Raw genomic sequence first — 24946 nt, forward strand, 5'->3', positions numbered from 1 at the left:
ACACCTCATATAGGTGGAATCATGCAGTATTTGTCTTTTTGTGGTTTGGCTTATCTCACTAATAAGCATAATGCCCTCAAAGTGAATCCATGCTGAAGCAGATGCCAGAATTTCCTTCCTTTTCAAGGCTCAGTGATAAACCACTGTATGGACAGACTCTATTTTGTGTACTTATTCATCCACTGATGGGTCACTTGAATCGCTTCTATCTCTGGGCTATTGTGAGTTATGCTGCTATGAGCACGGGTGTCCAAATATCTCTTTTGAGGTGGTTTCAGTGATTTTGGATAATATATATACTTAGAAGTACAATCACTAGGTCAGATGGTAATTCTACTTTAATTTTTCAAGAAACAATTATTGCTTTTAAAGTTTTACTGTTGATCAATGTACCACTGGGCAGTGCACTTAAATTAAAAATAGCTATTAACTCTGCACTGCTAATGAAAGCTGCTGGTAGGCGTGAGCGCTCTTTCCACACGTCTAGCCTGCAGGAGTAGACACTTCCCCATTATGACTTAGGAGGTTCACATAAAATATGTTTCAAGAAGTCATAACCGTTAATTCTGGAGAGCTGTATGCATACTCTTCACCCTGAAATACGAAAGCCAGTACAACCCTAGGTGAGTTAATATTCTCTGAATACTCAGTCTAAGTACTTGGAGAATATGCATTTAAATGTGAGATCTAAAAGTACTGGGGAAAAATTTTTATGAAAAGGATGTTAACAGGGGCACCTCGGTGGCTCAGTTGGTTAAGCGTCTGCCTTCAGCTCAGGTCATGATCTCAGGGTCCTGGGATCGAGCCCCGTGTCAGGCTCCCCGCTCAGCGGAGAGTCTGCTTCTCCCTCTCCCTCTGCTCCTCCCTCTCTCTCGGCTCCTCCCCGCCGCTCACTCTCTCTCAAATAAATAAAATCTTTAAAAGAAAGGTTAACAAAAAGCATGTATTTATTATATTTATAAAAGAACAGTGTATAATGACAAAAAGACTACTCGAGAATCTTATTAATTATGGGTTATTTATGATAATTGTCAAGGCGTTGTTTGTGTATTTTGTAATGTTTTAGAGTTTCTTTATGAAGTTGGTTAAACTCCTACTCCCAAAAAGAACAGGTAACTTTGTGAAAAAATACATTAAAATAGCATAAAACTAAACCCACCGCCTGAACTGTTCAGAAGAAAACATCACGCTGAGCATCCAGAGGCCTTTCCCATTCCAGGAACACCGACAACAATGTCTAATAAAACTTCCAGGAACGGACGCGGAAGGTGAAGGAGAGGAAACACCGATATGTATAAGACAGTTTTAATAAACCACCTTGCTTAACCCAGAAATGTAGTATTTCAAGTAGATATGCTTCCTGTCGCATTTCTGCTGTGTTCACTCACAAAGACTGTGGTGACTGTTACAAAAAATATCAAGAGCTTAGGGACCCCGAAAAGCCACCATCAAGTGTCTCAGAAAACGAGCACTCTGACAGCGGACTTGTCTCATCACAAAAAGATGCATCTTTACATTTTTTTCTCTAGTGCTGACAGCACAGGAACTACCCATCACACTGGCCACCCTGAGGCCATTAAAATAAGCAGTTCTCATAGCGTAATAACCGAGGATGATATTATACCTATGATACTGAGATAATCAAAACAAAATACACATGCAATAAGATGATCGGAAACATCACTGAGAACTCCTTCCTCTTAGTTCTCACGCCTCCATTCAATAATTTATCAGGCTAAATAACAATTATCACATGTCTGCTCCCGCTACGGAGGAGCTCTGGAGGACAACGACCGCACTTTGCCTCTGTACCCATGGAGAGCAGCCTGCTGTCTTTCCACAGCAGCTGTTTAACAAATAAGCACCCTCGAGAATTGGAGAAAAGGTGGGGATGGCCCAGAAAACTAGGTTTAATTCCAGTTTTCCTTACATGGAGACAGAGCTCTCTGAGGTCCCTAGCTTCCTTGGAGGAGGGTTAAAATATTAATTTTAGACTTAGTCCAATTACGTATGCATATGATAACCTCCAGTGTAATCACTAAAAACTAAGAACGGTATCAAAAATCCAAACTAGTTGGGACGCCTGGGTGGCTCAGTGGGTTAAGCATCTGCCTTTGGGTCAGGTCATGATCTCAGGGTACTGGGATCGAGTCCCATGTCAGACTCCCTGCTCAGCAGGGGGTCTGCTCCCTCCCTCCCCTCGTGCTCTCTTTCTCTCTCTTGTACTCTTTCTTCTCTTGCACTTTCTCTCTCCAATAAATAAATCAATAAATAAAATCTTAAAAAAAAATCAAGAATCTGAAAGAAGGCTAGCAAAAAAGCAAGACAGAAAAACTGAAACAGGTAGGTAGGAAAAATAATACAAAACAGGTACATTAAATTCCAAATACCTCATAGATAAAAGAAACATAAATGGAGTACGTGTTCCATGTAAGTGATCAAGACTGACAAGTGAACGAGATTTTACCAATAAACCGGAGAAACCAGAGAAAAAACCAACAAACCAATAAATCAGAGAAAAGGAATGAGAGCGATAACCAGGCAAATTCTAACCAAAAGAAAGCTGGGATAACTATATTAATTATCAGTAAAACCAGACTTTATCCTTAGTAACACTTAAAAAGAGCCCCTTCACAACTATGAAAGCTTAAAACTACCAGATGTCACGTATCGGTTCTAAATGTGTATCCTTGACTCAACACTCAAAGCAAATACAACTAGAATTAAAAGGAAAATCCGTAATCAGAGCAGATTATAATGTGCCTCTCAAAAACGGACAGAAAACGGACTCAGACTCCTCTGTCAAAGCCCTCCCAAATCAGAAGCATAGAGGAGATTTGAACGACCTCATAAATCTGGCCGAAAAAGAGCCATATAAATACACTTGCACAGGATACCAGAATATACGCCGCCCCCGCCAGCACCTACAGACGAATCCAGCCTGGGAGAGAGCTGCGGCTGCCCCAGAGCTGACGCGTAAGATGGGTGAGAACACCACTTGCTCTTTATCAGTCACCGAGATTTGGGGGTTACTCGGATATAATCCAATGAAAGCTAATATACCAGGGTTATTAATTTTTCTTTTGAATTAACTACCTTTGCCAACGAGCATAATATCTGAATCACTTCTAGGAATTAAAACAAAAATCCACAATGGTTACCACTCTCTTTCCATTTACCCAGCTGAAAATATTGTCCGAACTAACTGGGGACTTACCCTGATGTACATCCACTTTTCTGCGGACAGTCTTAATGTTTTAATGTTCTGAAAACTGAGACGATGCAAGGAAATTAAAACCTAGCTTTCAAAAACAGATGATGACAGGAAATTTCCACATAAGTTATTATTCATAAAAACTGCATAAAAACAGTTTTTCCAACTATAAATCTCAGTAAGTAACACTATCCTGCTAAGAAATTAGGCTATTAATTTTAGGTTAAAAAATCATCTAATTATTTAAAAATACAAATGGCACATACATTCATTATTTTAAAAAACTGACAGGCTGAGGAGCCTGAGTGGCTCAGTCAGTTAGGCGTCTGCCTTTGGCTCAGGTCGTGATCCTGGGGTCCTGGGATCCAGCCCCATGTCAGGCTCCCTGCTCAGTGGGGAGTCTGCTGCTCCCTCTCCCTCTGCCCTACCCCCAGTCCCTGCTCTGCCTGCTCGCTCTCTCTCGTGCTCTCTCTCAAATAAATAAAATCTTTAAATAAATAAATAAATAAATAACTGACAGGTCACAGGTACTCTATAAGATTCCCTTAATGGGGAAAAGTGTTTTGAACTGCCCAGCGGAAGTTAAGACCTCAAGCTCGGGAAGGGCAATCCTAAATCCACGCTCTGGTTTTGCCATATACTTGATAAACAACATTTTCTTCATCTCCTTGAACCTTACTTTAATCATATATATATATAAAGTGTGGACAAATATGATTAAATGTAATGCATGCAAACAGCTCAGCATAGGGATGGAATACAAAACAACATGTAAGTGTCCGTTAATAGTATTTTCAAAGGCAATGACTTAGTACACATCATAAAGCTTTAAAAACGGGGGACAGAAGTGAAAGCAGAACCTCATCCAGCATTTCTATGTGTCAAAAACACTTGGATGTAACCTTTTAAATGCTTTGACCTTGAATTTCCATTAAAAACTTACCAAGTCACAGAACTCAAACACGAGAAGATAGGGACTTGCTTCTACACATTGTCCAACACACTGCAGAATGTTTGGATGCTGAAGAATGCTGGGAAAAATAGAAAGTCACAGTGTTGTTCATCAGGGAGCACACTAGCAGAACTGTCCAAACAGTAAACCAAATTTTGACATTCATGATGATTTAAATATGACAAATAGCAACGTCATTTTAAACACCTGATTTTCAACAGACTACAGACTCTGTTTACATAACACTTATTAAGGTTTACTTACTAGTAAGGTTCTCCGTTTTTCAAAAAAGTATCTTGTTCCTTTGGGCTTGCACTTGCTTTTAACTCCTTCACTATTACTCTCGCTACGCTAGTGCCCGTGTAAATCTCGCCAAGGAGGACCTAAAACCAAAGAACAGTTTTTCACTTCACTTCCATCAAAATGGTAAAGAAGTATGTCTCATTATCAGGAAACAGAGCACAGGGGGCGCCTGGGTAGCACAGCGGTTAGGCGTCTGCCTTCGGCTCAGGGCGTGATCCCGGCGCTATGGGATCGAGCCCCACATCAGGCTCCTCCGGTGGGAGCCTGCTTCTTCCTCTCCCACTCCCCCTGCTTGTGTTCCCTCTCTCGCTGGCTGTCTCTATCTCTGTCAAATAAATAAATTAATTAATTAATTAATTAAAAAAAAAAAAGGAAACAAGAGCACAGGAAAATAAAGCAACAATCAGGCCTTCTACTATGAAGATACTACTTCAGAAAAAGCTTGAAAAATGAAACCACTTTCCTTCAGTTTTAAACTGTTCAATGGATACTGATAGCATTCATATATGTATCTGTATTTTTTTTATTTATTATAAAGTTGTACCATAGTTTCACGGATATTACCAATGACATCACAGAAGAGTAATTTATAAGGTCAGTTCAAACATAACTCAAATGTTTCTCAAAACACTTCAACTGGGTTTTGTTATTTTGTCTCCTTCACATATGAGAAAGTAAATTGACACACAGGCAATGTGCAAATACACTACCACTGCATTATAACGTTAAAAATCTACGGCATTCCAATTATTCCAGACCTTTATCTTGTACTAAAACTTCAGTCTAAACACAAGAAAAAAATATGCCACTGAAATGAACAGAATACAAAATGAATGAAAATAATGGGGCGCCTGGATGGCTCGGTTAGTTGGGCAACTAATGATTCTGGCCCAGGTCATGATCTCAGGGTGGTGGGATCGAGCCCCACGTCAGGCTCTGCACTCCGCATGGAGTGTGCTTGGGATTCTCTCCCTCTCCCTCTGCCCCTCCTCCCTGCTCAGGCTCTCTCTCTCTCTCTCTCTTTTTCCCTCTCTCTAGAACAGACAAATCTTAAAAAAAAAAAAAAAAATGAATGAAAATAAGAGCACACTACAAGTGAAACTCCGAATATAAATACTGGACAATACAAAGGCATTCCAAAATATAATATTTAAGATGAAAATACGGAAGTAAAAGTTTTTATTTAAATCAAGAATGATCAAAACTAAAAGCCTTCTTTTTAAAATAGTTTTTCATATTTTTATCAAGTAGATTAATTTTATTGCCATGGAAATACAGAGTAAGGCCTTGAAGAGAATATAATGTGTTTATTGAGAATGTAAAGGCAGAACAATAAACAGAACAAGGAATTCTGATAATTAACCAAGTCATATACTCTGGTTTCAAACAACCAGCTTGTACATCTATCATGAGCATTCATGCATTCATAAACTTCATTCATTCATAAAATAGCAGTCCCTAAAAAGGTTAGAATAATCTTGCTGTCATCCTCTCTCTGCCATCACTGATATCATTCTTGGTCTTCAATGTCCGCAAGGACCATTCATTCAACACCTTGACCTCTCAGGTTTTTACCTCACTTTCAATAATCTTTTCTCTGCCCCCATCTCGCAAAATCTCCCATGGGTCTAGACCTAGTTAATAACTGGATTATGTCCCAAACCTCAAATTTTGATTTCTCCTTCTCTATTTGTCCTTTGATTTCCAGCTCACTCACTTAAACAGTCTAACCCAACAAGTGCACAATTTGCCCTTCAGGTCCATTCGTGATACCACTATTCCACCATCCTGCCCCGATCACAGAGCCCCTCTCTCCTCCCTGGCAGCTAAGACCCCACCATCCTGTGCTGTCACCACCCTCCTTGCCCCTCTCACAGAGCCCTGTTGGCTCGGCCAAACCCCAGCACTACTTAAATTCAACTACCTGCCTATGGTAACACCAAAAGCAGACAAAACACGCAACCACAATGACTGGTCTCATTTCAAATTTGTAAGGGTCCTCAGCATTCCCATCCTCCCGCTGCATTTCCTAGTTGACAGGGTTCCCGGAGGACTCTGTCACACCTTCTTCTCCTATTCAAACTCCCAACACATCTTTTTACTCCTCCCTTTCAACTGGCCTCCTGTTCACTGAATAAAATAACCACAAGTAAACGTCCTCATTTTAACACCAAATCCACCTGCACCTGTATCCACACGCTGTTTTTATTCCCTTTTCAAGAGAATTCCTACAGTAACCCCCCTTTCCTTTCTCCTGCATTATCAGTTTCTCCACTCTAATATAAAGAGGCTAAAAGAGCTGCACATCCTATAAAAAGCAAAGCAAAAAACAAAACAAAACAAAACACCTTCCCTGGCCCTTGGATGGTCCCAAACAGCTCGTACTCCATTTCTCTGCTCCCTTTTACAGTAAGACTCTTCAACAGGGTTGTCTAAATGTGCCATCTTCACTTTCTCCCTTGTGCCCACTGCACGTGAGCACGTGACCCTCTACAGCCTCTGAGGACAATACTATGGCCCTCACGTGCTGGGCCCTACCTCTCCCAGTCCTCATCTAAGTTTGCCAGCAGCATTTACTACCATTCATTCATCTTCCTGGCACTCCTTCACTGACTCTCAGAACACCCCACTCTTCTGCACCCCTTCCTACACACTGGCTGATCACCTCAGCCTCCATCACTACCTGCACTGACCTCTCCTCGCCGCAGACCCTCAGGACTCGGTCCTTGTGCCTCCCCCTCTTCTTGACATTCAATCTTGGTGACTCCATCTAGTCTCATACCTCTGAATACCACCTATAGACGGAGCTCTCCCAAACGTGTGTCTTTGGCCTGGAACCTCTCCCTTGAGTTCAAGATGTATACTTCCAACTGCTTACTCGGTATCTCCATCTGGATGCCTCATAGCCATGCCATCTAACCCAACCAAAAGCGAACTCCCGACTTTCTCCTCCTCCATGCCTGCTTCTCCTTAATCTTTCCCATTTCACTTGCGAGCAATTCTATTCTTCCCACCAATCAGGCCATAAGCAGCCACCCTTGACCCCCCTTCTCCAGACTCCGTTATCTGATCAATCCCCAGTCCCACATGCTCTTATTTGAAAATTCACATTGGCTCGCACCACTTCTCTCTCCACTTCTCACCGCTTCATGCTATCATCCAGGTCCAAGCCTGCCTGCATCTCTTCCCATGTGACTACAGCGCCTTCTGACCAATTTTCCCACTTTCCCCTTGGTCTTCCACAATGTAACTGCCCAGGTGATGCTCGTGCCGGTTAGCCAGATTACTGCAGTCCTCTCTCAGATGCCAGAGTACTTTCCCAGCTCACTCTGAGTAAAGGTCTCTAAATGCATATATTCTATCTCACATCACCTGGCTCCCCCACACCTCTCTGAGCCCACCCCCACTCCTGATTGTTTGCTGTCTGATCACCCGCCACCACCCCCCGCCACCCCCCCGCCACAGCGAGAGGTTTCAGCTTAGTCAGGGCAAGGGTTCTCTTTTGTTCGCTGCCACAATTCCTAGTACTCCACACAGGCCAGGACTTTACCTACCTTCCTCCACACTGGACCCTCAGCACCAAAAACACTATGTGATACACAACAGGTTTTGCTAAATGGCTTAGAAGATTTGGTCACTAATAAAGGTTGGATGACGTCAAAGACACAGGACTGACAAACAACTCTGAATGGAAAGACAAGATGCATAAGACGGCTGATCACGGAGCAAATACCTCTTCCTGTCTTGACCACCCTGCTTATGATGCAATCGCTACTCACTTAGGAACCTTTTACACAGAATGACTGCTAATTACATTATGGAAATAGCTGTGATGATAAGATTATTCCTTCTGAACACTGTGGTAAAAAGATCAACAAACCACTGTTACTATTTGTCCCTTGACAGGCTATGAGAAATAGAGAATAGTTCTTTGCCATGGTTTCCATTATAATAATACTATGTATTTACAGCTCGAAAGTGGTTTAAGTATTGTAAGGAAGAGGGGGGAGAAAGGGAGAAGAATTAAAAAACAAATAATTTACCTTGAGGAGGATAAAAAGCTTCTAAAATTCCAGTCCCTCTTCCCTTCTTACTGTTCTATGCCAACAACTGGAAAAGTATCTGACGTATAAATAAAAGACCTTCTTGGAAAAACGCATACACCTAGAAACACTGAAGCTCACATTCCCGTGTGGTTCCAGGGTATAAGAGTAGACTCAACTGGTACCATAGGAACTAAAGAGAATGTGGAATGTCCTACAATACAACTTTTAATTAGCTTTAAATTCTAAACATTTTTTTTTATTAAAGATTTTATTTATTTATTTGACAGAGATAGAGACAGCCAGCGAGAGAGGGAACACAAGCAGGGGGAGTGGGAGAGGAAGAAGCAGGCTTACAGCGGAGGAGCCCGATGTGGGGCTCGATCCCATAACGCCGGGATCACGCCCTGAGCCGAAGGCAGATGCTCAATGACCGTGCCACCCAGGCACCCCTAGCTTTAAATTCTAAACATTATAACTAGGAGGGGGGAAAAAGGTAGATGTGAACAAATTTTACCTTTCCAAACCAGCCATTTCCAATTTCCTGTATATAGTTTAGACTGTGGCGGGCAACTTGAGACTTCAAACCTTCTGTAGGAAAAAGAACAGAAAAAATAAATATGGGCATTTAACTGAAATAAAATAAATATTAAATATCTAAAGAATAAACACAAATGTAAATTTAAAGCTTATGCTAATAAAGGTAGAAATAAATTCATATATATATATATATATATATATACACACACACACACACCCCATTACTTTCAAACTGATACTGCCAAAATAGTTTCAAGTTTTAAAACCGATAATATTTTTTGAGTGCGTTTCCTACCCTGATTCTTGAATACTTCACACTGTGTTTTGTCATCTAACTACTCTTGTGTAACCACAATCACCAGTCCAATGGCTTTTACTTAGTCCTTAGTTTCACGTCAGAGGTAAAAATCTTGTCAAAATCTGTCCGCGTCAACCTTATGAGAACTCTGGAAGACAGTCAAAGATTAACAGCAACCAAATCAAACCAGGAGAAAGGCCACTGAAACAAGGTACAATTTCTTTGTGTCTTTGAATTTATCATAGCCCCACCCCTCCTAGCCCCTGGTACAGCAGCGATCTGAATGATGACAGATGTTCCAGTGTGGGTCCTGGTTCCAGACAGAGCACAGTGGACTTTATTATTCCCAAGGAACTGTGTTTTCTTTCCTGGAAGTTTCAGTGAGGGACTTCCACAAGCAGCTTCCCTCGGTTTCACCAAACTCAGAACTCTATCAGGATGGACTGTTCCTCAAAAACAAGTTCCTCAAAAACAGTAAAAGCCAAATGGATGAGACACTTCCACCTGGGGCAAAAAGAGGCAAACAGTAGACGTGCTGAAAGCTTTAGCGGAAAAGCTGGGGAGTGAGATTTAGGAGGTGAGCAGGGGCTCTGAAAAGCGATTTCAATATATGGAGAAACCTGGAGAGACACCTGCATGCTCAGGGAAGGACACACACTCACAGAAGATTTGAGAAGAATATGACTTTCACCTCTAGCTAGGCTTCATGCCCAGCACAAGCAGGAGGTGAGGACAAAAAGGCAGAGCTGTTAAGTAGCCTGGGTGAGGAGTGTCCCAACACAAAGCTAATCTGCAAAGACCCACAGAATACTTTTTTTGTTGTTTTCTTTCTTCTTTTAAGTATATCATATTATTCAAAATGTCCAATTTTCAACATAAAAGTCCAAAACATGCAAAGAAACAAGAAAGTATGGTCCACTCACAGGTACAAAGGAAATGGACCTGAGAAAACACAGACAGTGGCCTTACCAGACAAGACTTTAAATCAACTGTCTTAAACACACTCAAAGACTGACAGGAAATCATGGACAAAGAACTGAAGGACACCAGGAGAATAATGTCCTGATAAGTGGAGAAGAACAACAGAGATTCAAATTAGTAAAAGGAACCAAACACAAATTTGGAGCCAAAAAGTACATAACTGAAACAAAAAAACTCACTAGAGGGGTTCAGCCAGAGATGGGAGCAGACAGAAGCAGCAGTGACTTGAAGAGAGTTCAAATATAATTATCCAGGCTGAGCAGAAGAAAAAAGAATGAAAAAAAAAAAATCAATGAGCAAAGGCTAAGGGACTTGTGGGACACCACCAAAGGAACCAACATACAGATTAGAGCCCCAGAAAAAGAGGGGAAAGGGGGCAGAAAGAATATTTGAAGACATAATGGTAAAAAATGCCCCCATCTAATAAAAGGTATCAATCTATATATCCAAGAAGTTCAACAAATTCCAAGTAAGATAAACTCAAAGAAACCCACACTGAGACGCATCATAATCAGACTGTCAAAAACCAAAGATAGAGAATCTTGAAAGCAGCAAAAGGGAGCCCCCTTTTGGTGGAAAAGCACCAGCAACCAAGAGTTCTATACTCGGCAAAACTGTCTGCCAACAATGAAAGAGAAATTAAGACCACTCCAGATAAACGTAAGTTTAGGGAAAGTGCTGCCTTTACACCTGCCCTACAAGAACTGTTAAAGGGAGTCCTTCAGGCTAAAGTAAAAGGACTAAACAGTAACTGGAAGCCATATGAATAAATAAAGATCACCAGTAAAACTACATAGGTAAATATAAAAGCCGGCATTATTTTATTTTTGGTGTCTAGCTCCTCTTTTAATTTCCTACACGATTTAAAAGACAAACACATAAAAAATTATGAATCTATGTTAATGGGCACACAAAATATGAAGACGTGAGAACATAAAAGGACTGGACTGAATTGCAGAGTTTTCATATGGTACTGAAGCAAAGCTGGTATCAACCGAAACACAACTGTTATAAATTTAAGATAATTGTGATCCCCAAGAAAATATCTAAAAAAATATAAACAAAAGGGAATGAGAAGGGAATCAAAATTGTATACACACAAATCCCAATGGCCTATTTTGCAGAAATGGAAAAAATGATCCTAAAATTCATATGGGGGGGGGGCGTGTGGGTGGCTCAGTCTGGTGGGTATCTGCCTTTAGCTCGGGTGATGGTCCCGGGGTCCTGGGATGGGGCCCCACGTCACAGGCTCCCTACTCAGTGGGGAGTCTGCTTCTCCCTCTCCCTTGCTTGTTGCTCCCCCTGCTTGTGCTCTCTCTCCCTCTCAAATAAGTAAATAAATAAATCTTTAAAAAAATAAAAAATAAATAAAATAAAAATCATATAGAATTTCAAGGGACTCTGAACAGCCAAAACATTCTTGAAAAACAAGAACAAAGTTGGAAGATTCATAAACTTCTCAATTCCAAAACTCACTGCAAAGCTATAATAATCAAAACACTGGGATACTGGCATGAGGCAATAGATCAGTGGGAGAGTCCGCAAATCAACACAAACAAATACGGTCAACTGATTTTTCAACAAGGTGCCAAGACAATGCAATGGGGGAAGAACAGTCTCTTCACAAACTGTTGCTGGGGCAAATAGCTATCCACCTGTAAAAGAATGAACCTGGAACCTTACTTCACACCGTATACATATGTAACGGGTCAAAGACCCAAGTTTCAAAGCTAAACCTATAAGTCATAGAAGACAACGCTGGTGCAAATCTTCATGACCTTGAGTTTGACAAAGGTTTCTTAAGTAAAAAGCACAAAGCAACAAAAGAAAAAAATAAACTGGACTTCAAAATTTAAAACTTTTGTGTATTAAAGGATACCATCAAAAGAGTGAAAAGACAACCTACAGAATGGAAGAAAAACCTGCAAATCACATCATTATTGTGAAGCTATTAAATAATTAAGGCAGTGTGGTACTGGAACAAGGAATTGATAAATTACTGAAATAGAACAGAAAGCCTACAACAGACCCATACACATATGGTGGTGGTGGTGGTGGTGTTTTTTTAAGATTTTATTTATTTGAGAGAGAGAGAGAGAGAGAGAGAGAGAGAGAGAATGAGAGAGAGCGGGGGCAGAGCGAGTAGCAGACTTCCTGCTAAGCAGGGAGCCCGATGTGGGCTCAATCCCAGGACTCCGGGATCATGACCTGAGTCAAAGGCAGACACTTAACCAGCTGAGCCACCCAGGCGCCCCTACACATGGAACTAAAAAGCAGAGAGGAATGGAAGGACCGATCAGTGAAGAAAGCTGAGTAATCTACCAAAAGATTCATGGATTCCCTAAAACCATATTCAAAAATTAACTTAGAATGGGTTATGGATTTAAATTAATTTAAATGTCAAAGCAAAACCTTAAAACACTGTAGAAAAAAAAAGTAGTTAAGTATCATTTTTGACCACAGAACAGGAAAGGATTTCTTAAGACATAAAAAGCTCTAACTCTAAAAAAAAAAAAAAAAAAATTAGCTTTAAAAATTAAAAAAAGAGAGAAATTGCATTTCTAGCTTAAGGGGCTGTTAAATTTGGCTATATTGAAATCAGGAAACATCAAAAACTTCTTTCTTCGTGTATTTCTGACTAATTTTTTTAGTGTACATTTTTATTTTTTCTTCATTTTCTGTTTCCATATTTACTAGTTATTTTCTTAGTGGTTACCGTGGAGATTATAGTTATCACACTGAATCTGTTACAATCTAATTTGAACTGATACAACTTAGCTTCAATAGTAATAGCATATACCATTTGACACCCACATAGCAGGAACACAGATTAGCACAACTGCTTCTAGAGGGTAAGCTGGCAATATCCCCCCAATTATAGAACACATGTACTCTTTGACCACTTTTGAAAATTTATTCTACAAATATACCAGCCCAGCATCAATGTGCAAACCAACATAGGTACAAGCTTTGTTTTTAATAGTATAAGATTAGAAACAACCCAAATATCCACCAACGGGTTAAAGAAATTGTGCTAAGTCTATACAATTTAAATAGTAGAAACTTGTAAGCAGGAATAAATAAGCTCTCTTTATGCAGACGGAAAGATCTCTAAAGTACATCCGTAAGTGAAAAAAGCGAGATGCAGAATATATTTACCATGCCCCTACGAGTAAAAAAAGTGTGTGTGTTGGCGGTGGCGGGGGGTGGGGGAACCACGTAAATGGGAATATTTACATTAAGAAAGTCCGGAAAGGTGTATAAGAAACCAAGAAGAGTGGCTATGTACAGATGGTGAGGGTAGGAGCTGAGGTCAGATTCAAAGATTAGAGGCTTTTCACTATATATACCTTTTTATGTTTTGGTTTTTCAACTGTATGACTGTATTACCTATTCATAAAATAAATTTTAAAAAGAAAACAAGGAAAAAACATGTAGAGCTTCTTCTAGATTTGCTCTTAAATATGTGGTGTTCTTTTTTCACTTAATATATCACAAATCCTTTTCACCCTTTTACAGACTACATAATACTCCATTGTATGGACTTACCAGAATTTAACAAGTTACATACTGACAGACATTTAACCTCACGCTGCAATAAATTCCTTTGTAGATATTTATTTGCATGCTAACCTAAATAAACTACTGAGAGCGGAACTTCGGGATCAAGGGTAAACACATTTTACATTTGGATACATACTGTCAGACTACCCTTGGGAAAGAACGTCTCTATCAATTTACAGTCCCACTAGTAGTGAGTGTCCAAGTGCCTGTTTCCCACACACACCCCTCATCCATTACAACCCAGCATCCTTTCTTCTCATCTTTGTGTAGCTGTTATCATCTTACTTTATGTTTGTACTTCTTTAATTAATAGTGGAATTCCTATTTTTTATTGGCCATTTGAATTTCTTTTCATGAACTTTCCCTTTCACATCCTTGACTTATTCTTTTCTATTGAAGTGTTCTTTTTCTAACATTTGTTTGTAATCTTAGTGTATATTAATATATAACAAGGGTTTTTGGGGTTTTTTTTTTTAGACATTCTTTGTAGTTTACAAATATTTTTGCTACTTGGTCAAATTTGTTTATGGTGTCTTTTTTCCACACAGAATATTTCATTTTATGAATCAAATTTGCCAATATTTTCCTTTATGGTTTCTGCATTTGGCATCAAGCTTGCAAAGCTCTCTTCCATCCCAAGATCATAAAAATATTCTGGGACTATTCTATGCAGAGAAATTGAAAAGAATGTCTTCCCATTAAGAAGGAATTTAGAATAGAGGGCTCTAGAAATATAGAGAGGTATATGAATGTAATGAGGATGGCTGTCCAGGTCACTACCATTTCTGTTGTGCCCATGACTGTGCTCTGGTCCCTCCCCACTATGTCTTGGACAGAAGTCACCAGGCTCTTCTCTGTCGCACCTTCCTGCCCACAGTGAGGGGTCAATATGATCAGACTCAGGAGAAGCCAACCAGTATGGCTCTCCAAGGGTTTTCTTTCTGGTCTGAGGAGAGAGAAGCTCCTTTCCTCTGGTAGTAAAGCTACAAGGATCTGAACCTGGAGTTGGCAGCAGCCCTGCTCCGAGCCAAGAAAAGAAGCTGGTGTCCAGGATTTAAGCTGACAGGCAAAGAGGAGAGAAATGATGAGGGAAAAAAAGCACGATGGTGTCCAAGTTCCCAGCTCCAGTTGCCTCTAAGTTCTGCCTAACCCCTACTCTTCCAATCACCTGGTTCTAGCGTCAAAAAAGGTCCCCCTTCTGTGTATGCTGATCTGAGCTAGGATTCTATTACTTGAAATGAATTCATGAGTGTTAAGACTCCAAGATGGTAAAAGCCCTAGAGAATTCTCTCAGGGCTTCCCTTCGTGTAAAGGAAAGCCTATGATCAAGAAAGCAAAGAGAAGAGAAAATATTTTCATTTAGACAGAAGTATACTTAGGTTACTTAGGTGATCCCAAGGGCATGTTAGACTCCTGTTAAATTTCACTATTTTGGTCGAAGGAAGGGTGTTGTTATTTATTAAAATTAAAGGTAAATACTACATGTTAGTTTTTTAATGTTGCAAAACCTACAAATATCAAATATACCTAAACTGTACAGATATTTTATAGGAAATGCACCAGCTGTGTCATGTTTATCTTACGTCTTCTCTTAGTCACGCATACCTACAGCAATGCAATCCACCACTGCCCTGCACCTACACCACTGTGCACAAAACCACAAGAGGCAGGAACGGCACTGACGCAGACAGAACAGCCTTCTCTTGGTAGTCTCAGAAATCCCTGATTCTCGAATTGCTGGTCAGATTCTATTTTATAACAAGAAATTGATCAACATCTACTCAACCCTCTACTCAGGATGAAGAGTCAATCCAACTAACATATCCGAATATACCCCCTCCCCAAACACACGGCATCCCAGGGAAAGACAGCAGTGTCCCAAGACGAGCAGTGTTGAGAACTAAAGCTGAGAACTGAAGAACTAAAGCCAGGAGCTCTGTGCGAGAGTTCCACTTCAATGAACAGAGGAGACCAGTTTACTCTGCTACCAGACTCAGGGTCCAAAAGGAAAGAACTCAGCTTTTGCAGGCATGCACTGGACCAGACCACTACAATCCAGCTTCCCCAGGGAGCAGGAAGAAGAGAAATAAGCAGATGAGACAGGCAATCCAAGTATTTTATGATTAGCATCAAGGTTCCCACCCTCACCTCTGAGAAATGATTCGTGAAAACATGACGCTGGGACGTAAGGCCTTACCTACAGAAGGCTGGAGCTGGGACGGAGCTGGTAGTGAGATATTTGGTACTGAAAGTGTGAAAACTTCTGCCGGGGACTGAACAGAGGGAGTATCTTCTGCTGGTGGTGTGAAATCTATCTCATCATCAAAATTATCTTCAAATTCCTAAAATAAAAGAGAAGCAATGTTATATCTGATATAAACCAGTCTGAGAGCAAATATTAAAAACATATGCTAACATCTGAGACAGGAGCATCTACTCACTCATCTGAAACACGGCCTTAATTTTTTCCCCCAATTTTTACCTACTTCAGTAAATAGCATACATAATTGTGTTCTCCAATGTCATACAGAATCAATAAGGTTTAAAAATAAATTACACATACTTTATGCAACTTTTTCAACTGATAGTTTGAAGTTAAATGCAAAATTTTCTAAAATGACCACGGAACTTCAAATGGAAATACTCTTCTAGGTCGGAAATTTTGAGTTACTACAGCTTCAGCTATTCTTTTTTCTTTCTTATTCACTTTCACAAACCTCTTTGCATACTGAATCCAAACAGATTCATTTTATTTTAAAACTATATACACATTTCTAATTGCAATAGGATTTCAATCAAGATAACGGACAGTTAAAAGACTCGGAAAAGATACTTTCAAGGCAGTCCTGTTTCTCTGGGAAGAATAACAATGGAAAAATTATTAACTGGGTAGAAACATCATCGGTGTCTGAACGAAGGTCAGTCTAAAGCTGTGTAGCACGCACGTACCATTAACACACTAAGAATGTCTGGTTTTCTGAAGATGGTAACTTTAAAACTGAAGCTGTGCTCACAGAGCTACAGGAATCTCTTCAGTGACTCTGTGCAGCAGAAAGCTACCCTGACTCCTGCTATCATCATTCCAGTGAGATGGGTCTCCGCTGGTGTCCGTATTAATTTAACACTCTCCAGGTGATGATCAAGGTCATTCATTCGCTCAGATAATTAATGAGTATTACCCCACCAGGTACCGTAACAGAAGCTCAGAACAGATCAGTGAGCAAGACTGTTTTCCATTCCTCTACAGAATATCATTTTCCTTCTCTACCACAACCCCTTGCTGCACCCCGCGCCTTCACAAGGGAAAAACCAGAAGCTGTAAGGGTAGATTTCTCTGATATAATATGTATGTTCTCACATGCATGTGGGAGGACATTATTCTCATATATGTCACCCATGCCGTCAAATGCATTAGGATATTTATTGCTATTTGTAACGGGGGAGGGGGTAGGATGAACAAGGTGCCATAACTTCAGTCCGTGAAACACCTCTGAATGGAAGAGCTCTGCTCAATTCCCCTTTGGACATTCCTAAAGCTTCTCTCATTACAAAAGACTTGGGGCGCCTGGTCCGCACAGTCGGTTGAGCCTCCAGCTCTTTGTTTCAGCTGAGGTCTGATCCTGAGGTCAAGAGATCAAGCCCTGTGTTGGGCTCTGCACTCAGCATGGAGTCTGCTTGGGTTTCTCTCTCCCTCTTCCTTTGCCCCTCCTGCCTGCTCTCTCCCTCTCTCTCTAAAATAAATAAACACATCTTTAAAAAAAAAAAAAAAGATTTTATCCATCACCCCTACCTTAAAAACAACGTCACTCAAAACCCTGGCAGCAGCATGATATATACCATTAGGCAGCCAGTGATTCTAAGATTCAGAGAGGTAAAACTGCGAAATAATAAACATGGGGCTAGAGAGAAGACTGGGTCGCTTTTCTAGTTATGCCAGTGGCTGCCTGGATACACGCCTGCAAGTCGCTTCCTCTGCCAGGCAGCAGCTTCCTGGTCTGTAACACGACTTCCAAGGGACCAAGTCTCTATCACTGCACAGTTCTAAATCTAAAGGAATGGACACTCCGCCTTCAGTCATGGTTTACACAGCCGGAGAGGATCCTCTCTACGGTGTGGTCCCAGGGCCACCTGCACCAGAATCACCCAGGTAAGCTCAACTGATTCCCAATAAGCTCCCTGGGTCAACACTGAGACTCAAGTCGGGTCAGAACATTCTAAGGCAAGACATCATGACACGTGAGAGAGCCTGGATTTCAGTTTCAGCAACACTGATCAGACTTTATCTTTGTCCCCAAAAGACAAGGTGTCTGTACACAGTCCCTCAGCAAGACTGAGGGTCAATGGACAGAGATTCTCTGCCTACCACTGTGCCGCCATACAGTCATTAAGTTCCCACAGACGTGTCTGTAGTGATTCTAGGGCCCAGGGGCTGAAGTTGTGAATAAAACCCTATGTTTGTTCGCGGTAGAATCTTCTAAGGAAAATGGCCTGTGCTAGTAAGTCTTTTCCTCCAGCCTCCCTCTGCTTTCATCTTTCCATGTGTGTAATGTTAGCGTCGAGCCAAAAGGACAACACATCTCCTTATCTCTCAAGAGCTGCCGCCACACTCAAGGTAAAGAAAACACAGAAACAGGTATGAGGCTCTAGAAAGAAGATTCATGTATCCAGTAAAAAGAGGGCTGAAGCTAGCAGACAGCCTTTTTCCCCAGTTTGAACCCGTCGCCCTCAGGGCCCCCAGGACAGCCCCAGGACAACTGGCAGGGCTGGACACTGGCCCAGGATCATTTTCTCTCCATGCATTCCTCCTTTCTCTTCAAGTACTCCTCTTTAACAAGTATTCGCTGAGCCCTGATGCACGCCAGCAGGCATGTGGTAAGTTCTAGAACAGGATATCCCACTTGGTTGCCAGCAGATTCCACCCATCTGCAGCTAAAACATCAGCCTTTCTATAGTATTTCCCGCCACCCCCACCCCCACCCAAATCTACAATTGGTACCACTCTTTCTCCCCCTCAGAGAACTCAAGGGTTCAGGTAAAATGAAAGATGCTCTTCCTCATACACAAAACACACCCTGGGATCCCTTGGCCTTGATAACCTTCACCACCACAATCCACCAGCGTACAAAAGTTGGAGGGGAAACAAAATCAGCCTGCTCTTCCTTACAGGCCTCACAGCAAGTGACTTCAATCATGCTTTATTTCTTACTTAGTGAAAATTAAAACAGGCAGTGGTTATTGTCGATAATGCTCTAAAGCAAGGTCAGCAAACTACAGCCGGTGGGCCAAATCCAAACCACCTATTTTTGTAAATAAAGTTTTACTGGCACACAGCCACAACCATTTGGTTTCACGTCTCAATGGTGGAGCTGAAGATGAGTGGCCGTGACAGAGACCATCCTGCCCCCAGTATCGCCTATTTACAACGGCAGAATATATTTACTATCTGGCCCTTACAGAAAAATTCTGCCTGTCCCTGCTCCCGAGGGACTGTGATACGTAACCCATCTATCGATAAATGTATCAGAGGATGATTTTTAAGTGTTCCCACCACCTGTGCTCACCTTGAAGTCTATTTCTGGGTCCTTACAGCAGGATACACAGTTTGCAATTAACACTATTAATACCAGTAAACTGCACACAGACAGGATCACGAAAGAGGAGACTTCTGCAGCAGGTGCCTCCCCTGGAAAGAGAAAGAATATTAACAACAAAGACATTTCAAAATCAACTTTAATACACAAATCAAATCAATAATTTCCCACCCAAGAATTAAGAAAATAATGCCTAGATGCTCAAGAGAAAGTAGATGACCAACCCAGGATAAGCAGTAAGGGTTTAAAAAAACACTTTGAATATGGAAACAATCTTCGATTTATAGAGGTGCTGCAGGGACACCCCGAGCACCCCCATGCACCCCCACCTGGCTTCCAAATCTTACATCCCCAAAGCAAAGTGATCAAAACTAAGACAAGACGGTAAGACACTACTAACTGAACTTCCCTTTACTCAGGTTTCACCCAGTTGCCCCACATCCCTTCTCTTGTCCAGGATCCAACCCAGGCTACCAGCGACACACTCCCTCCTCTCGTTCCTCTGACTCTAGGCTCTGACCTGGCTCATTCTTCCCTTGAGTGTTGGCCCTTGGACACTTCTGAAGAGTGCTGGTCAGCATTCTGTAGAATGTTCCTTGGTTTGGGTGGCCTGATGTTTTCTGCCTGATGACTGGACTGAGGTTACAGTTAGGTGGGAAGAATCTAGAATACCAAAGCAAACTACACTTCTCGTCACATCACATCAGGAGCACACAGCGTTGGCATAACTTACTCCCAGTGATGTGAACCCCCACCTCTTGGCCCAGGTGTCACCACTGAGAAGTTGCCATTTTTCCCTTCATGTATTCCTTAAAAGTGGGTGACAGAATCCAGGCCCACTCACAGGGAAGAGGATTTAAGCTGCACTCCTTGGAAGGAGGAATACTATACAATTTGTAGACACATGTTAAAACTGCCACAGTAATTCGTATCTGGGAGACACTGTGAGGCTGTACAAATACGCTGTGTCTCCCTAAAGTCTGGTACACTTGTTTTCACATTTGTCTCCGCGCCTTACCTGCAGTAATTACCACTAGGACGTTCTAATGGTGATCTTCTATTTCCCTCAGTCCTTCTACACTTCTTACTTGGAATTCTTCCATAAGGAAGATTTGTCCCTTCTCCCTCAATTTATCCGGTCATTTATTTTGTTATGAACCCACAGACATTTATTTTATATTCTTTGGGTTATAATCCATTATTAAAATTATTTTGTAGCTCAAATTGTTCCAGCTTTGGCCCCTGGCAGCTCTTTCAAGTTGACTACTGGGTCTGTTGGACATACTCCATCTTTCCCTTTCTGCAACACTGTCTCATTTTCTGGCACTACCAGAAGCTCTAGGCTTTTCTTCTATCTTCCCAGCTCTAGCTTTAGAACCAGCCACTTCTTCAAGGAGCCTTGGTCATAATAAGCCGCTTTCTAACAGAGCGGGGATCGGCAAACTACAGCCTGTGGCCTGTGTTTCGCATGGGAGTGGGCAGACTCCAGCTTAGAACGATTTTTACATTTTTAAAGGGGTGTTTTTAAAACAAAAGAAAATGCAACTTTACTTTCAGCAAAAAGTTATTTGGAAAACATCTTTTTCAACTAGGGCTATAGTGAAGCTTTTCTTTGTTAGGGTGAATTGTTGTGTCTCACCTAGAGGTGTTTGACTAAGAAATACACTACCCCCACCCTGCTTGCTTTTTTGAGATGTCATTGACATATACACGTAAGCTCAATGTTCCAGTGCACCAAGGGGAAGCATGGAGACAAGTTAAGGAACAATGTCACCGTTTTCCTGAAGTGAAACTATACTACCTGAAGAAAATAAGAACTAACCGAAACTCCTATGTGAGCAAAACACATTCTTTTTTTTTTTTTTTTTTTTTTTAAGATTTACTTATTTATTTGAGAGACAGACAGATAATCTCAAGGAGACTCCACACTGAGCATGGAGCCCGATGCAAGGGTCGATCTCACAACCCCGAGATCAAAACCTGAGCTGAAACCAAGAGTCGGATGCTCAACCAACTGCACCAGGCAGGTGCCCCGCAAAACACGTTCTTGAACATAAAATGACCTTAGTCAAGAGCAGAGAAGTCTAAAATCAACGGCAACAGGACTAAGTTCCTTTCCAATAACAAGAGGTCCCTCTGGGAAAGGACAATGCTGAAACTCGTGCTGTTCCAAGCCGGGCTCAGGCCAGCTGAAGCCTTGCTCAAGTCTGCACTAAAAAAATAGAGTTATCCGAGGGTTCTTAAGAATCTGCAAGTTCAGGAGAATGAAACTGGACCACTCTCTTACACCATACACAAAGGTAAACTCAAAATGGATGAAAGACCTCAATGTGAGACAGGAATCCATCAAAATCCTAGAGGAGAACATAGGCAGTAACCTCTTCGACATGGACCATAGCAACTGCTTTCAAGACACATCTCTAAAGGCAAGGGAAACAAGCAAAAATGAACTTTTGGGACTTCATCAAGATAAAAAGCTTCTGCAGAGCAAAGGAAACAGTCAACAAAACTAAGAGGCAACCCACAGAATGGGAGAAGATATTTGCAAATGACATTACAGATAAAGGGCTGGTATCCAAGATCTATAAAGAACTTCTCAAACTCAACACCCAAAAAACAAATAATCCCATCAAGAAATGGGCAGAAAACATGAACAGACATTTCTCCAAAGAATACAATGGCTAACAGACACATGAAAATATGTTCAACATCATTAGCCATCAGGGAAATACAAGTCAAAACCACGATGAGATGCCACCTTACACCAGTCAGAATGGCAAAAATTAACAAAACAGGAAACAACAAATGTTGGTGAGGATGTGGAGAAAGGGGAACCCTCTTAGGCTATTAGTGGGAATGCAAGCTGGTACAGCCACTCCGGAAAACAGTATGGAGGTTCCTCAAGATGTTAAAAATAGAGCTACCCTATGACCCAGCAATTGTACTACTATTTACCCCAAAGATACAGATGTAGTGAAGAGAAGGGCCATATGCACCCCAATGTTCATAGCAGCATTGTCCACAACAGCCAAAGGGTGGAAGAAGCCAAGATGCCCTTCAACAGACGAATGGATAAAGAAGATGTGCTACATATATACAATGGAATATTAGCCATCAGAAAAAATGAATACCCACCATTTGCAACGACATGCATGGAACTGGAGGGGATTATGCTAAGGGAAATAAGTCAAGCAGAGAAAGACAAATTATCATATGGCTTCAGTTATATGTGGAACTGAAGACTAGCACGGAGGACTATAGGGGAAGGAATGGAAAACTGAAGGGGGAGAAATCAGAAGGAGACAAAGCATGAGAGACTATGGACTCCGGGAAACAAACTGAGGGTTTTGGAGGGGAGGGTGCTGGGGGGATGGGGTAACCAGATGATGAGTATTGAGGAAGGCACGTGTTGTGATGAGCAAGGGTGTTATATGCAACTAATGAATCACAGATCACTACATCAAAAATTAATGATGTACTATACAGTGGCTAACTGAACATTAAAAAAAAAATCTGCAAGTTCCAGGGGCGCCTGGGTGGCTCAGTCAGTGAAGCATCTGACTCTTGATTTCAGCTCAAGTCATGATCTCAGGGTTGTGAGATCGAGCCCTGCGTTGGGCTCCAAGCTCAGCAGGGAGTCTGCTGGAGAGTTTCTCTCTCCCTCTCTCTCTGCACTTCCCTCCACTCACACAAACGCTCTCTCTAAAATAAATAAAATCCTAAAAAAAAAAAAAATCTCAAGTTCTGAACCAGTAAAATCTAAAACAGAGGAAAATCCAACATTGAACAGAGAAAATAACTTGGTGATTCCTCTCAAAGTCAGCTGTCCCTCAGAGCAAGAACTCCCCAAGCAGACACCCGTGTGCACAGGGAAAGCGAAGGGCAGAGCAGAGAACCATTGACAGCCACCTCTCTGTGAACGGAGGCCCAGACAGACGGCACTTCCTCTCTTTCTTCTGGCAGCTACCTGTTCTCTCATCCTTCAGGGCCTCTGCTTCCCACTGGTATTTATTCTGACAACTTTGTTTCACTCCCTTGACTCATATAATAACCACTAAATAGGACTCCTGAGGCTTAGGCAGCAAACCACTTTCATATACACTGTATTTTATTGATTTTTAAGACGCAGTTTTGTCCAACCTCACTTTAACATTCCTAAATGTCAGGGGCATCTTCCGCTCGAAAGAAAGCTGGTTTACTCTGGCAGCATTTCTTCTTTCTTAATGGCATAGAAATAAGGGTATGTCATAATCACATCTGAGATCTGATAAAATCCAATATTGTTCCATTCCATGGTCACAACACCTCCGAGAGAATCTGACCAGCTCCACAGCCCAGACGAGGACAACGATAAGCCCAAACACATGAAGTGGGAAAGTGGCAGGGCCAGACTCTGCATTCAGGGGTGCTGAGAATGAATCTCCCTCGCCTCCCCTGATACCACATGGTTTTGCCTCAAGGAGGTTAACTGTTAATACTTAAAAATAGCCTAACCTAAGTCCTTTGACCCAAAGTCCATTGTTGTTAATTAAAAGCTCATACTTCTGGGGCTCTCCTCCAAACTTCACAAAGTGGATATTAAATTACTTTTTCCTCTCTTTTCACCTGTAATTTTTTTTATCATCACATACTACCTATTTATTGTAAAATTTGATGAGCACTGCCTGAAGGCCAGCTCAATTATCTGGTTCATAAAACTGTCTTCCGTGAGTCATTAGGTAGGCATGAAAAGTTAGACTCGTGTTAAAAATAACTAGTTATGAGGCGTTCTGCCCCACCTTGATAACGTACTTATTTCTGTTAAGACACTGCAGGGGCATCTGCTCTCCCATACTCAGATTTCTTCCGTGTAGGTGTGGTCTACCGACCCTCCGTGTCCTCCAGTGCCACGGAAGGGCCTCTACAAATTACCACCTAAGAAGAAATTCATCAGGTAGGCTCAAGAGGAAATTTGTACAGCTATACCTTCAAAGAGTATTTTATTTACTGTATTTTTCTTTTGATCAGTCCAAAGCAATGTGCTTTAAAAAAATTCAACATACCAAGGAAGGAAAAACTTCCATAAAATGAAGAAATCAAACCCACCTATGAATAGGCTGGAAGGTGAGATGGGTTTGTACAAACCACAGAGAGGAAGCAAATTCTAGATGTGAGGAACGACAACTAAAATCCCCACACCCCAGCGGTTCAAACTACAAACTGGGCCCCTGGAAGGTTCCTCATTCCAACAGTTAGGGAATTATGCAGAAAGACAGCTCCCTTCCACATTCTCAGCCTACAGCATTCAGAAATGCATAAAGTGAACCAATCACCTAGTAAAGAAAAACATCAATGACCACAGGAGTGTCTCCACTCTCTTAGGCAGCTTTACGATTACAAACCGAGAACAAGAATAATTAGAGGTTTGGTGTAGTTAGTATGCTTCCCCCAGACACTGATTAAAAAATACTTGGCATCTCT

General features: G+C 41.4%; 1 protein-coding gene across 2 annotated transcripts in view; it reads right to left on the minus strand.

Annotated features, from left to right (window-relative positions):
• Positions 1–24946, minus strand: part of LMTK2 (lemur tyrosine kinase 2) — an 81720-nt gene that overhangs the window by 38244 nt on the left and 18530 nt on the right. For both annotated transcript variants that reach the window (XM_026516272.4, XM_026516273.4), the window contains exons 2-6: positions 19457–19578; positions 16093–16237; positions 9030–9103; positions 4431–4549; positions 4158–4245 (exon numbers count right to left, since the gene is read on the minus strand). In XM_026516272.4, coding sequence (XP_026372057.2) covers positions 4158–4245; positions 4431–4549; positions 9030–9103; positions 16093–16237; positions 19457–19578 — 548 coding nt within the window. The remainder of the gene's footprint in view (positions 1–4157; positions 4246–4430; positions 4550–9029; positions 9104–16092; positions 16238–19456; positions 19579–24946) is intronic.

This window comes from Ursus arctos, unplaced genomic scaffold, assembly GCF_023065955.2.
Source record: "Ursus arctos isolate Adak ecotype North America unplaced genomic scaffold, UrsArc2.0 scaffold_2, whole genome shotgun sequence".
Taxonomy (NCBI): domain Eukaryota; kingdom Metazoa; phylum Chordata; class Mammalia; order Carnivora; family Ursidae; genus Ursus; species Ursus arctos.